At 44.3% G+C, this 14,225-nt stretch overlaps 1 protein-coding gene across 1 annotated transcript; it reads right to left on the bottom strand.

Moving 5' to 3' along the window:
- Positions 1 to 38: 38 nt before the first annotated feature.
- tcirg1a (T cell immune regulator 1, ATPase H+ transporting V0 subunit a3a) lies at positions 39 to 14,225 on the bottom strand (the record flags this gene model as incomplete). Its single annotated transcript, XM_079498282.1, has 21 exons — positions 39 to 120; positions 364 to 535; positions 694 to 814; positions 1,674 to 1,781; positions 2,047 to 2,157; positions 2,899 to 3,112; positions 3,540 to 3,658; positions 3,860 to 3,950; positions 4,344 to 4,489; positions 5,213 to 5,346; positions 5,804 to 5,954; positions 6,490 to 6,630; positions 7,233 to 7,304; positions 7,753 to 7,846; positions 8,295 to 8,377; positions 9,038 to 9,164; positions 10,117 to 10,187; positions 10,596 to 10,691; positions 12,217 to 12,365; positions 13,152 to 13,230; positions 14,109 to 14,225. 21 exons carry the CDS (start codon positions 14,223 to 14,225, stop codon positions 39 to 41), a joined length of 2,478 nt encoding a protein of 825 aa, XP_079354408.1.

Genomic DNA, 14,225 nt, shown 5'->3' with positions numbered 1-14,225 from the left:
ACCCGTAACCAGTTAGGATGTCATGGAGGCTGCATGGCCTACAGATGGTTGACGACAGTGAAGGAGAAGGGATTGAACTTATATCCAGTTCCACTGTAGAACTTATTCTGAAACTCCACCCTAAAGAGACAGAGAGACACACAGGGACGAGGGGGAACACACATATATTAATGACTCTTTGTCCAATTGCACCATGCACGTTGTCAGGTGCTACTTCAGGTGGCGTGCGTGCATGTGTGTGCATGCATGTGTGCATGTGCGTGGGTGCGTGTGTGTGTGTGTGTGTGTGGGCGCGTGCGTGCGTGCGTGTATGCGTGCGTGCGTGTGCGTGTGTGTGTGTGTGTGTGTGTGTGTCCTTGTCACCAGTGCAGACGGAGGGCGTGCAGGAAGGCAGACAGTCCCTCCATCACCAGGAGGATGGAGACGGTGAGCGTAGCAAAGAAGGAGAATATGACCGCCAGGACTACAGATCCCACCATGCCTTGCCAAGAGAGGGGCATCCGCATCACCATGACCCACAGCACCTCCGACAGCTCTGGAGGGACATTACAACGCAAGGTACCATTATCACTACTGTCTGGCAGCAGAAACCACTTATCTCCATATTCTAACTTTTGCACATAATTCCCGTGCGTGCGTGCGTGCGTGCGTGCGTGCGTGCGTGCGTGCGTGCGTGCGTTGCGAGGGACTTACGTGCGTGTGCCAGGCTGAGGGCCCACAGCCTGAGGTAGGAGGCAGTGTTGGAGACGCATCCCAGGCAGTACTCTATGGTGTGGATGGTCTGATGCATGAACACCTGCACCACATCAAACTCCTAACGACACAACCACAGGCTGCATGAAAACTCCTATAGACACAACCTACGGTATGTGGTGCTATGTCTACATAAAATGCTATCTGAATTACATAAATTGAGCCTTTGCATACGCCTAAGGTCATCGAGGCTAGGGCAAGTGCTACGGGCTAAGATGGAGTCTGAAGAGGTGGGTTTTCAAACTACGGCGGAAGATTGGGAGTGAGTCTGCAGTTCTGATTGCAATGGGAAGTGCGTTCCATAGTTTTGGAGCCAGAAGGGAGGAGAGTTTGGGACGTGTACTACACCTACAGCAGCACACAAAAGTAGCAGATCGACAACAAGCTTGCAGATCTGCTACTTTTGCTGTTTTTGTATTTGAATCCTGAAAAGTAACAGTTTTGGTCATATGAGGTTTCAACCCGACAGAGACGATATAATGTACGTATATACGAGTGTGTAAAGGTGCATTCATATCAGCACATAATAATTATGCATTTCACTGGCTGGATTCAAACCAATCATTACACAGTAGCACTCAGCATGTTATTTGCAGTTTTCTGGAACTAATGAAATAAATAAAACTTCAGAAAACATAGTTCAGGACAGGAGTTAGTAGGTGTTTTTAGAATCGGCCTCATGATCTAAATGGGTTAACCAACAATGGCAGGCTTAAACTAGTAAACTGAACCTGAGTTGGCTCTTAGGCCGCTATATTCCCTTCTACACCAAATCCCCTCGCCAAAAATGCACAATCCACAAGCTCACAACGCTAAAGCTTATAGATCTGCAATTTGTAATAATGTCCCCCCCCCCCCCCCCCCCCCCCCCAAAAAAAAGCAATGCTGTGGCTCAAGTGTTTAATGTGTGACTGACTGACCACCACCTCCTGCTCCTCTGAGTGCTCCTGCTGCCTCCCTCCTGCCTCCAGGTCTCCCTGCAGAGTGTTGATGGAGCTGCTGTCTGTCATGGATGGATGCTCTCCTCCCTGCAACACACACGCGTACATCGTCGGGTGGAAACCTCATACTGTATGTCCCAAACTGTTACTTTTCAGGATTGAAATGAAAAAAATATCTAACGTAGCAGATCGGCAAGCTCAAAAACGCGCTTCAGACAGACAGACAGACAGACAGACAGACAGACAGACAGACAGACAGACAGACAGACAGACAGACAGACAGGCTATAGTCTGCTGCAGAGCCTGTTACACTGTCTGTAAAAATGTCAGATGGTTCCAAACGCAGCCTTACCCTGACAGAGCGTCTGTTCCTGTCATGGTAATAGAGGTAGAGGGGTCTCCCTAGCAACAAGACAGGAACTGATGCCATTGCCATGACAACCAATACCTTTTGGACAATCACCTGAGGAAAAGACATGGAGGATATCGTCACTGTCAGGTTACAGTATGTCCAATATTTCACCCATAATAATACCTGTAATGTGATGTGATAAATAAAGTGATGATTGATTGATTGATTGATTGATTGATTGATTGATTGAAGTTCGTATTTAGTCACATAGGCTCCTGTTAAAACAGACACACTTCAGCACTTTCACATTAACAGAAGTTTCAAAAATGAACCCGTAAGGGTTCTTTTGGTTGTACTGTATACACTTAACCACTAAACCCCAGCATCCATACTGTGGGGAATGCTTTCGTAGAAAATAACAGATCGACAAGCTTGTCAAGCTGCTATTTTCAGCTTTCCCCATAATAACAGAAAGAAGAAAACGATAGAGCCCTGAGGGACTCCGGTTCACCATAATGGGGTTTAAGTGGTTAAGGGCCGCTCATACCGCGCACTATAACTATAACAATGTACTTGTAAGAAAAATAAAAACATTTTAAGTCAAGAGAATGGCAGAGTTCACACCACAACTGTAACAAAGACAATGGTGAATGATATGTTATAGTTATCATTTTTTTTTTTTATCCCACGATTTTGTAACCCATTTTTCACCCCTGTGTCAATTATCTAATGTGATCCTGGGCTCTACACACCCTATAATTATATTGCTATAGTTACCATTAGTGCTCTAGTCTCAGTGAATGGCCCTTTAGACTTAAATGAACACTGATAGGATTGTAAAGTAAAGTGTACCTGTCCAGGGTAGAGTGGAAGGTTGTCCTTGTTGTCAGTGAACAGGAGCATGTCGATGAAGTGGATGAGGAGACTGGGAGCCTTGTCTGAGTCCCTGGGAGCCAGCATCAGCCACTTGTACACGATCATGAACACCAGGTATCCAAACAGGCTGAGCAGGAACACCAGCTGTGGGACCAGAACCAACACCACACTGCTCCACTGACCACTGGGACTGTGGGAGGGGGGGTTCAAGAATCAATGCAATGGTTTAACTTTCTATGAAGCACATATCTACAGTAGATGCTATTAGGACCCACTTTCAAGCTGGCCCTGTCCTTATTTTGGGAATAAATTGGGAAAGACATTGAAAATTTTCACCCCCAACATTTTTCTGTTCAAGATCTTTAAAAATGTTTTAAAGTAGCTGATCTACAAGCTCGCTACGGTAAATGGTGCATTTACAATGTGATGCGTTGAGCTGTGCAAAATATAAAGGTTAAAGTGATTACACTGTTCCTCATTTTCATGTGGACCCCTTGGAACTCCCTCAAGGACACCTGTGGGGTCCCCGGACCCCACTTTGAGAACCACTGTCCAGTAAAATATGACAGATGGTTACTGGTGTCATGTGTTGCCTGGTATGTCTGAGTTTTTAATACCTGTAGTTGAAGTAGGACAGTGAGACTCCGAAGGTCATGTGGATGACTCCTATTATAACAGACATCTTCATCTTGTAAGAGTTGAGGAAAGACAGGTGATTGTTGGCTAAACGCCAGATCTAAAAGAGATGAGGAGGTAAATTAAAATTAAATGAAAAAGGAGAAAATAGCAACAAAATAAATAGTAAAACTTTATATTTTTAAGAATTTAAAATGAATGCTTTAAAAGTAAAGAAAAGAAGGAAAGAAAGGGGCAGAAAAACAAGCAGTGAAAGAAGACAAACACAGCAGACTGAATGTGAACACTAGTGGATACTGACCGGGTCGATGCCGAATGGGTACGGCCCCTGGAACACTTCAGTGATGTTAGGGTCCAGAGTGAGGTACTGATTCCCTCGGAGAGTCTCATTACTACAGAAGAACACATGCACGGCCGCACCCGCACAAGCACGCACGCACGCGCACGCACGTGCACACACACATACACACAAACAGGGACTACAGATGTAAATTAGCTTATGGCTGACTCTGGCACATTTACATGGATGGACTGACATGTTGATTAATGAGCATTGTCCCTGTCAAATAAATAAACACACACACACACACACACACACACACACACACACACATACACACACACACACACACACACACACACACACACACACACACACACACACACACACACACACACTCTGATCGTCTGGTGTGTATACGGTATATGTGTGTGTATATGTGTGTGCGTGCGTGCGTGCGTGCGTGCGTGCGTGCGTGCGTGCGTGCGTGCGTGTGTGCGTGTACCTCCAGTTCATAGGTTGCAGATGCCACCCTGAGGGGAAGAGGCTGAGTCCTCTACTGAAGCACTCATTATAGATGGCCCCCGTGTAGACGGAGAACACACCCATCAGCAGGATCACGTAGCGTCCACCGTGCACCACCTTCCACATCTACACACGCACACACACACGCATGGCGCACGCACACACACCCACACACCCACACACACACACACACACACACACACACACACACACACACACACACACACACACACACACACACACACACACACACACACACACACATTTTATTCCGACCCCTCCACGAAAAGGCCTCGTTGTCCTGACCACTTATCCATCATTTATACATTATGGATAATTAGTGTGGACTTAAATTGTTATTCGACTAGTACTGTCCTTGACATGAAAAATATCGTTTTAAGCCCTGAGAGATGTGGATGAATAGAGATGTGGCCTATAAACTTTATAGTGTAGTAAATACAGTATTTAAACAAACCGCAGATATATAAGCTTTCCGATCTGCCTATATTTTCCAGCAACACCCAATGCCGTCCTAAAATGTAATTGATGTCCTTACAAGTAGCCTATATAGTAATACAAATACCAAAGTGTGTGTGTGTGTGTGTGGGTCATCACCTGGAGATGACCCAAATAAAAACACATCTTTGTAAACCTTATTTCGAGACACCCTCTGCTTTGTGGACAATAATGGCGGTCCGGGTCGCAAGTTAGTGTGCTAACGTGTGTGTGTGTGTGTGTGTGTGTGTGTGTGTGTGTGTGTGTGTGTGTGTGTGTGTGTGTGTGTGTGTGTGTGTGTGTGTGTGTGTGTGTGTGTGTGTGTGAGAGTGTGTGTGTGTGTGTGTGCCTCACCTCATGTGTGTTCTTGGTGTGGTGTGTGTCTTGTAAGATCATCCAGAGAGCAGCCAAGGCCATGAGCAGACCATGCCCCACGTCCCCAAACATCACCGCAAACAGGAACGGAAACGTCACTATGGTGTACACAGCTACGCACGCACGCACGCACGCACGCACGCACGCACGCACGCACGCACGCACGCACGCACGCACGCACGCACGCACGCACGCACGCATGCACGCACGCACGCACGCACGCACGCTTACACACACACACACACACACACACACACACACACACACACACACACACACACACACACAAGCATTGGCAGTTTCAGTTACCTCTCTGCATTGACGGGACTGGAGAGGACATAAAACACAACACCGTCCTATACTGTATGATCTGAAAATATTCATTCTACTACTCTGCCGACATAATGTAGAATGCATCCATTAAAAGGATTGTGTAGATCACTGCTAAATGTAGTATACTATACTGTACCTCTGTGATGTTTATTCTTTTGACTAATTCAATTCAATTATAGCTTTACTGTACCAGAGTAAAATGAAAAGCGTGGGTTTGACTGTGGCGGTGTGGCATACCTGGGTTGACCTCCCTGTACTTGGCGACTCCGTACGTGTCCACGATGCTCTGGAAGGCGGCGGTGAAGGAGTTGGTGGCAAACAGCGTGGGAGGAGAGCACGGCGACGGCAGGCGGTTGAAGAAGGAGTCCACAACGCTCGCACTTCTCCTCTGAGAGAGAGACACGCATGATGTGCAGCATGAGAAGAGAGGGACAGAGAGAGAGAGGGAGAGAGAGAGAGAGTGTACAAATGGAAACAAGTCAGTTATTAGCGGAAGAAGGAGAAAATGCTGGAACAGTACAGATAATTCAAGCGTTTTATTTTAATAGGTGCTAGTATAACGTATAACGTTTGAAACTATACAGTCTTCATCAGACGTAAGTTAAGACACAATCCATACTCTTAAAGTTGGAACTTGTAGATTGGCTCTTTTTTACGAAATGTCTACTTTGACTATTCCAAAATAGCAGATATACAAGCTCATTTCATGACACGCTACGACCTTGTAGATATGCTATTAAAAAAAAATAAAAAATGAATATATTCTTATAAAAGCGAACATTAACTCCAGTCTTTGATTCTGGGGGTCCCTGGAACAAAATATTTTGAAATGGGGATTGGCGGCCTAATACAAAGTTTGAGCATATCTCTTTCTCTCTCTCTCTCTCTCTCTCTCTCTCTCTCTCTCTCTCTCTCTCTCTCACCGTGCCTGCTATCAGTGCAGTGTGCAGCAGCAGTAGCTTCCTCACGGGACACCAGACCTCTGCTATCAGACACTTGTCAGTGACGGAGGGACTGCACAGGTTCAGCACTGCATGGACCGCCTTGTACTTCCCCACACACACCTGAGACAACGCAAACACGGTTACTATATAACAACACACCACAAACACAGTTAGTATATAATAACACCACACAGTTACTACACCTCACAACACAACACCACATACAGTTACTATACAACATAATACAACAACACAACACAACATACAGATACCGTTACAACATAATAGAATAACACAACACAACACAATTAATAACACAAAGAAGTTGCACAGTTACAACTCAAAGTCAACACCTCAAACACAACACAACAGCCTTGGACAATTAGGTGATGATGAGACTTTATTGAATGCTAGGGTTACAATACAGTCCAAAAACAAAACTCTAAAGTCTCCTAGGCCCACATGCATCCGCTCGCTCGGGCATGTGCGCACTCGCTCGCTCGGGCGCGTGCACACACACACACATACACACGCACGCACGCACGCACGCACGCACGCACGCACACACACACACACACACACACACACACACACACACACACACACACACACACACACACACACACACACACACACACACACACACACACACACACACACACACACGACATGTATCTGTGATAGACAGACAGATAGACATGTGATGTGTCCTGACTCCTGACCTTCCACTGTGGCAGGACAGACACGCAGCGCGACAGCACCTCCTGCAGGTAGCACTCGGTCTGTGACAGCACCTGGAGATGACCCAAATAAAAACACATCTTTGTAAACCTTATTTCGGGACACCCTCTGCTTTGTGGACAATAATGGCGGTCCGGGTCGCAAGTTAGTGTTTTTTATTCAGATTACATATATTGCATGAACGGGTCACAAGGGGTTGTTCAAAGCCTCGATTAATTACAGATCAAATGAGCTGTTCCTACCCACAATAGAGGGTATGCATGTGACATCATCATCAAACCCGGAAGTTATGCAGGAATGCCTGGCAAAACTACTTTCTGGCCTTGACAACCCATGCATCCAAACAGAAAAGTCCTATCTGATTGCATTAAACAACATTAAACAATGTTAAACTCACTTTGCATGTTGCTTTGCCACTCGATTTGCCACTCGATGTGCCATTCACTTTAAGCATGCGCATACCCTCTATACTGAGACATGAGTAAAGACTGTTTTCCTCACTGTTGTAATGTCCACAATTTGGCTCTGCAGGCCTTTCAAGATCTCCTCTCTCTCGGCCATGTTCTCTGGATAGATGAATGTATGTGTGTGGAAACTATACAGTACGAGAGAGAGAGAGAGAGAGAGAGAGAGAGAGAGAGAGAGAGAGAGAGAGAGAGAGAGAGAGAGAGAGAGAGTTGGAGAGAAAGGGCGAGACGAAGAGTCAATAGAAAAAGTTAGGCAGGTTATAATATAGACTATAGAGAGACACTATTTTGGCCATGTATAGGAGAACATTTTCAGTCAGGTTTTTAATGTTTTTTTCAATGTGTTATATCCAGAGAGCTGCTCAACAGCTCTCTGGATAGATGGAATCATTTAGGGGACAAGCGTTGAGACAAAGAACCATTTAAATCCATAATAATTATCCAGGATTTATAAATGATGGATAAGGAGTCAGGAGTCGGACAGATGGGACCTTTAGGGTCAGAATAAATAAGACTTAAATGGTTCTTCGTCTCAACTCTTTATTGTGGATAGGAATGAACTGAGTTGTGACGAACCAATCACAGATCTTCTTGACTTTCTGACCAATGGTCTCGCCCCAGAAGGAGATGAGGAAGACAGTCCACTGGACCATCTCACCCTGCATGGGATTGGTGGAAAGAACAGAATAATTCAAATGTGTGCTCCGACTCCTAGAAGCACACTTTTCTAGTTAAATATGGATTCAGTGTTGGAATGTTATTATTCTGTATCATTTACTTGTTTTAAAATTTGTACAAATTGAAACAAATGGACCCCACCCCCCATGGGTCTGTAACTCAAGAGAGTGTAGAAATTGAATGGATTTGGTTCCATTTCTTATACATTAACAGTGAGCATAATTGTACAATGTGAAGGTGGCTTTCAGTGTAGTCTCGCGTAGCCAGACAACTATTCCACAATCTCCGAATGCTACAGTATATGGAGTATGCAACTACACCTCTGAGGCAGGAAGCTTTCCTGTTTGTCATTTTCGTTCATGAAAATATATTTAAAAATCTTACATTATATATACTAAGCAGCTATGTAGCTTGTATTATGCTTTGATGATTTAGATTCGTATTAGGATACATTTGTGAGACTGTAAGGACGAAACGGAAGTAGGGAGGAGGCGTCACATCTGCTTTAGTGATTGTTAATGCAGCTTCCGTGCTCCGAACTGATGACCGGAAGCAGCATTTGAAAATTGGGGGAGGCAACAGTCTGGCCATGCAAGACTACTTTACTTGCAGTGTGGCCGTTTTTTTGGGGGGTGTTGTACCGTCTCTGGGACCTCTAGCCTCTCCTCCATCTCTCGGAAGTCTGCGATGATGTAACCGCGACACGCTCGCCATAGCAGCCGTTCGAAGGCGGGGACTCTCCATGGGTGAACCACACCAGCTACAAAACTTGGGTCAGATACAACGGAACATTCTGGATCATTATTCTTCACACTCCATTGTCATACAGAAATGCCATAGAACATAAAACAAAAACAAAGCATTCAGTTATTAACCTTTAACATTTTGGACTGAGGCCGATTCTAAAAAAAGGCTTCTAAATCCTGATATTTTTCTGAAAAACCCATGTTTCTATGTCAGTGGTGCTCAACCTTTTTCATGTCAAGGACCCCCAGAATTATCTCTATTTGGCCGTGGACCCCTATCTGAAAATATGTAGTTCCAGGGACCCCGCCCAGAAGCAAAGATTTGAGTTCAAAACGTTTACTCTGAAAGATTTGCGCCACATTCTCACGATTTTCCAAAAATAGCAGATCTACAAGATCTACACACAAATAGCAGATCTACAAGAGCTGAACATGGTCTGTTCAGCTCTTATTTTGAAGAGCCAAAAATCTAGACCGGATGTTGTGATCTTATGTTGGGGTGTGTGACAATGCAACATCATTTCATTGACAGCACCAGCTAGCAACCCGATGCTAACATGAGTAGCATTATGATTTTATCGAAAGCACGATAAAAGCCCAATTGCCGTAGAGCTACGCCAATGGCATTAAGAGTAGCATTGATTAATTGGCTTTAATTGACGTTGATTAATGGCAATGGCGTGAAGTGGGTTAATATGTTATTTGGATGACTCTAAGGATCATAAAAAAACCTTGAACGATAACTTTTGCAATTTATTTTGGGTCACGCGGCACGCCCCTTTGTAGCTTTAGATTGACTGGCCTATTTGTAGCTGCAGTTGAAGCCAGCCAGCTCGACTTTAGATTAGCTTTGTAGATTTTGTAGAAGCGAACACAGAAGTGAACACAGCATTAAGATGTATTAGTCCTGATATTCTGTTGATCATCATAGTGTAATGACAGGAGTAAAGTATGGTGCCAATGTTCAATCCAACCTGAGATGTATGTCTTGTCCATGTTCCAGAAGAGAGGAGGTCTCCAAAGATGAGGGCAGAGAAAGATGGGCCTACACACACACACACACGCACACACACACGCGCACGCACACACACACACACACGCACACACACACACACACACACACACACACACACACACACACACACACACACACACACACACACACACACACACACACACACACACACACACACACACACACACACACACAAAACATTAGGATGTTAAGATGTTAAAATATTGTTGTAATTATCACACACATTATCACATTATCAACACATTCCTTCGTCAAACTATCGATACCCTACTTAATTAAAATGTAAATACATCCTTAAATGTCATAGGTGGCTAGCCTCTTTCAGAGCCCCATAGTAAAAATGTTGGTATTCGTGTGGGGCTCATTTGCTGTGTTATAAAATATGGCCTTTTCATTGCTAGAAGTGGCAATTGGTACCTGTAAACCAATGAGGTAGTGTGTATGGATGAGAACCCCTCTGTATTGGCTGAGCCAGGTCAGCTGACTCCTCAAAGTGTCCCTATTCGTGGATACCTGTAGATGCAGAACAAAAAAAAAAAGCTCTCTACTCAGGGGGAGTCTTTGAGTAGTCTCTGTAGCTGATGGGTGCAGATTCTTGAAGATCAATGAAAAGAGGAATATCCGCACTCTCTTGAGTATAGTTTCTTATGGGTTTCTTTATTAATGAATACACAGCAGCAGACTGCTGTGTATGCCGTTCTCTAGTCTACCTAGAGAAACAAACACGTTTCGGCAAGTATAGGCCTTCCTCTGCGTTTCAAACTAGAGTATATGTCTCACAAAGATGACAAATATAGGCTAGCCAAGCGACAGATCACAGCTGGGTCTCATTTGTGAAATCAATTCACTCACAGTTCATACAATGTAATAAGTTCTATATTTTCCATATATAGATGCACACATATACATTAAAATCCTAAGTGTTAATTTAACTCTGAGGGTGTACAAATTTCAACTGGTAATTGGCCATTCGGAAGCACAGTGGAGGATCCAAACCCCAGTCTCTGCATTCTTAAACCTTGCATCACAAAGCTTTCACACGGCGAAAAGCGTGGTTTCAATTCCGAATTGATGTGATCTGGTCTAGGTCACAAATTCCCCTACTAAGTGCTATTGTTCCCCCACGAGTGCCGAATAGCCTAGTCTTGCCAGTTGTTACGAGTTAGAATGAAACATGGCCATATTTGTGTCCTGTAATGTATCTTTTGTAATGTATTGTGTATGTCCTGTCTGTATCTTGAACGGTGACGTCATGGACGCAAAACAAATTTCAGTGAAAGCTGACAATAAAGTTGTATCGTATCGTATCGTATCGTATCGTATCGTATCGTATCGTATCGTATCGTATCGTTTCGTATCGTATCGTAGTATCGTATCGTATCGTATCGTATCGTTTCGTATCGTATCGTCGTATCGTATCGTATCGTATCGTATCGTATCGTATCGTATCGTATCGTTTCGTATCGTATCGTAGTATCGTATCGTATCGTATCGTATCGTATCGTTTCGTATCGTATCGTAGTATCGTATCGTATCGTATCGTATCGTATCGTATCGTTTCGTATCGTATCGTAGTATCGTATCGTATCGTATCGTATCGTATCGTTTCGTATCGTATCGTAGTATCGTATCGTATCGTTTCGTATCGTATCGTATCGTATCGTATCGTATCGTATCGTATCGTATCGTATCGTTACCAAATTAATTACACCAAGAAGTATTTGAAGGAACTATAGCCTAGTTCATACGATTTCAGAGTTGTAGGGTACAGCATAGGCCCTATGGCGCCCCTGGTTTCTGAGGGAAATATTCATGGGAGCACAGGCTAGATCAGATCAGTATCCGTTCATTCTCACTAGACGGTAGACGGGATCAGAAAACTGCTAAGTGAGTTCACACACACACACACACACACACACACACACACACACACACACACACACACACACACACACACACACACACACACACACACACACACACACACACACACACACACACACACACACGCACGCACACACACACACACATGCTATACCTCTCGGAGTTCTATGGCCAGGCGTTCACTCTCCTCTTCTATGGCCAACAGCTCTCGAGGCTGGGGGGCAGAAGGGGCGGGGCTTGGGTCAGGCGGCGAGCCAATGAGAGGAGGCGACTGGGGGCGGCTGACTTCCTGCTCAAGGAACGCTGTAGGAAAGCAGAGGGAAACAAAAGAATGACAATGAGAATGTGAGCAGATGTTTTGGCAAAAAACCCCATGTCTGGGTTTTGCCAAAACATCTCAAGCAATACAAGTGATAGGCTGGTCTGAAAGGGAAGTCTGTGGTTGGTCCGTCGGTGACAGACGAAAAATTTCAAAGGAAAAGAGGGTGCTGTTTTTCCTTTGTTTTGCCAAAGGGTTCCCAGACCCAAACCTGCCATGATGTCATTTATGCAGGTTTCTGTCCACAACCCACCTCTGAGACCTACCCCCTTAGATAGCATTTCTGTAGACTTAGATATCATTTGATACAGACTTATAGCATGTTATGTAGACAGCACTATAATTGCATTGTATGTAGTCATAGCACATCATAGTACATATGTATAGCATAGTATAGTATATATGTATAGTTTATATGTATAGTTTCATTATATAGATATTCCACTGTTACGTTCTTAGCTTCTTAGCATGTTTCATGATAAATGCTTTTTATGTGATGTATTCCCATGCTTTTTTGTTCTTGCTTAATGTAAATCGCTCTGGATTAAGAGCGTCTGCTAAATGCCTAAATTGTGAGACGTAGAGTGAGTAGACAGAAATGGTCTTTTTTTTAAATGGCGGAGTCGATTCTTTGAGTCTCTTTGACTCTTTTAGTTCTGTGTCTCAGAGGTAGACTGTGGATAGTTCAAAGTCCTGGACAACTACTGTAAGTCAGTGGTTGTGATGTCTATTGGTTGCTAATTTGAAAGGTGCTAACACGCCTCACTCACAGAAGGTCATCTCCAACTCCTCACATCGCCTCACCTCGCTCACAAACTTCCTCTGGAACAAACTGACGTGGGCGTTCAACTGAGAGAAGGGAGTAAAAGTAACCAGAAAACAAGAGAGAGAGAGAGAGAGAGAGAGAGAGTGAGTGGCAAATAAAAAAGGACAAAAAAGGACAGAGACAAGAGAGAGGGCGATAATAAGAAAGAAATAATTTTCTTCAAAAAACAATACATTATACTGTACACAAATAGATCTAGTACTGTACAAGATCTAGTACTGTACAGTGCAGTAATCCCACTATCTCTCTCTCACACGCATGCAGACACACACTCACGCACGCACACGCACGCACGCACGCACGCACGCACGCACGCATGCACGCACGCACGCACGCACGCACGCACGCACGCACGCACGCACACACACACACACACACACACACATTCCCCCAAAAACCTTGCGTTTCACTTTCACCGTCTGTTTTTTGCCCCTTCTATGCACAGCTGTGTCTGTGTCTGTGTGTCCGTATCATGGAATGTGATGATTCGATTGGCTGAGCACGGAAAGTGATATATGATGATAAGAGCGCCCCTCACTTCACAAAAGTGTGATTTATTTGTTTACCTATTTACGTTTTTACAGACCGTTCATTGGAGAGGAGCGTGGTGGTCACAGTAAAACATTGAGTGTTACAAATACATTCATAATGGTTACATTTGGTAAATTAACATATATATTAGATACTATACAATTCTGAGTTTCTGACCGATTTAACTTTCTGACCTATTGAATATAGTCTTAGTCCCTGACACCAATGTCTCGTGACCCATTTTGGGGTTAGGAACCACTGGCTGAGAAACACTGGAGTGTTAACGAGCTATGAAAAGGCAACCACAACAGCGTCAACTGAACCAGATTGTCTCAAAATCACAGTAAAGATGGAGGAAGCAATAACTCACGTCTCTGAATTCCACCAATCCCAGTTCTCCCAGCTCGCTCACGCAGTTGTAGGCCGATCCTGATTGGAGGAACAGCTGGACCAGACACACCTCCTCGCTCCGGAACAGTGTTCCCAT

The sequence above is a fragment of the Electrona antarctica genome (assembly GCF_951216825.1).
Source record: "Electrona antarctica genome assembly, chromosome: 4".
Taxonomy (NCBI): domain Eukaryota; kingdom Metazoa; phylum Chordata; class Actinopteri; order Myctophiformes; family Myctophidae; genus Electrona; species Electrona antarctica.
Note: the sequence above shows the minus strand (reverse complement) of the source record. Positions and strands in the feature narration are given on the sequence as shown.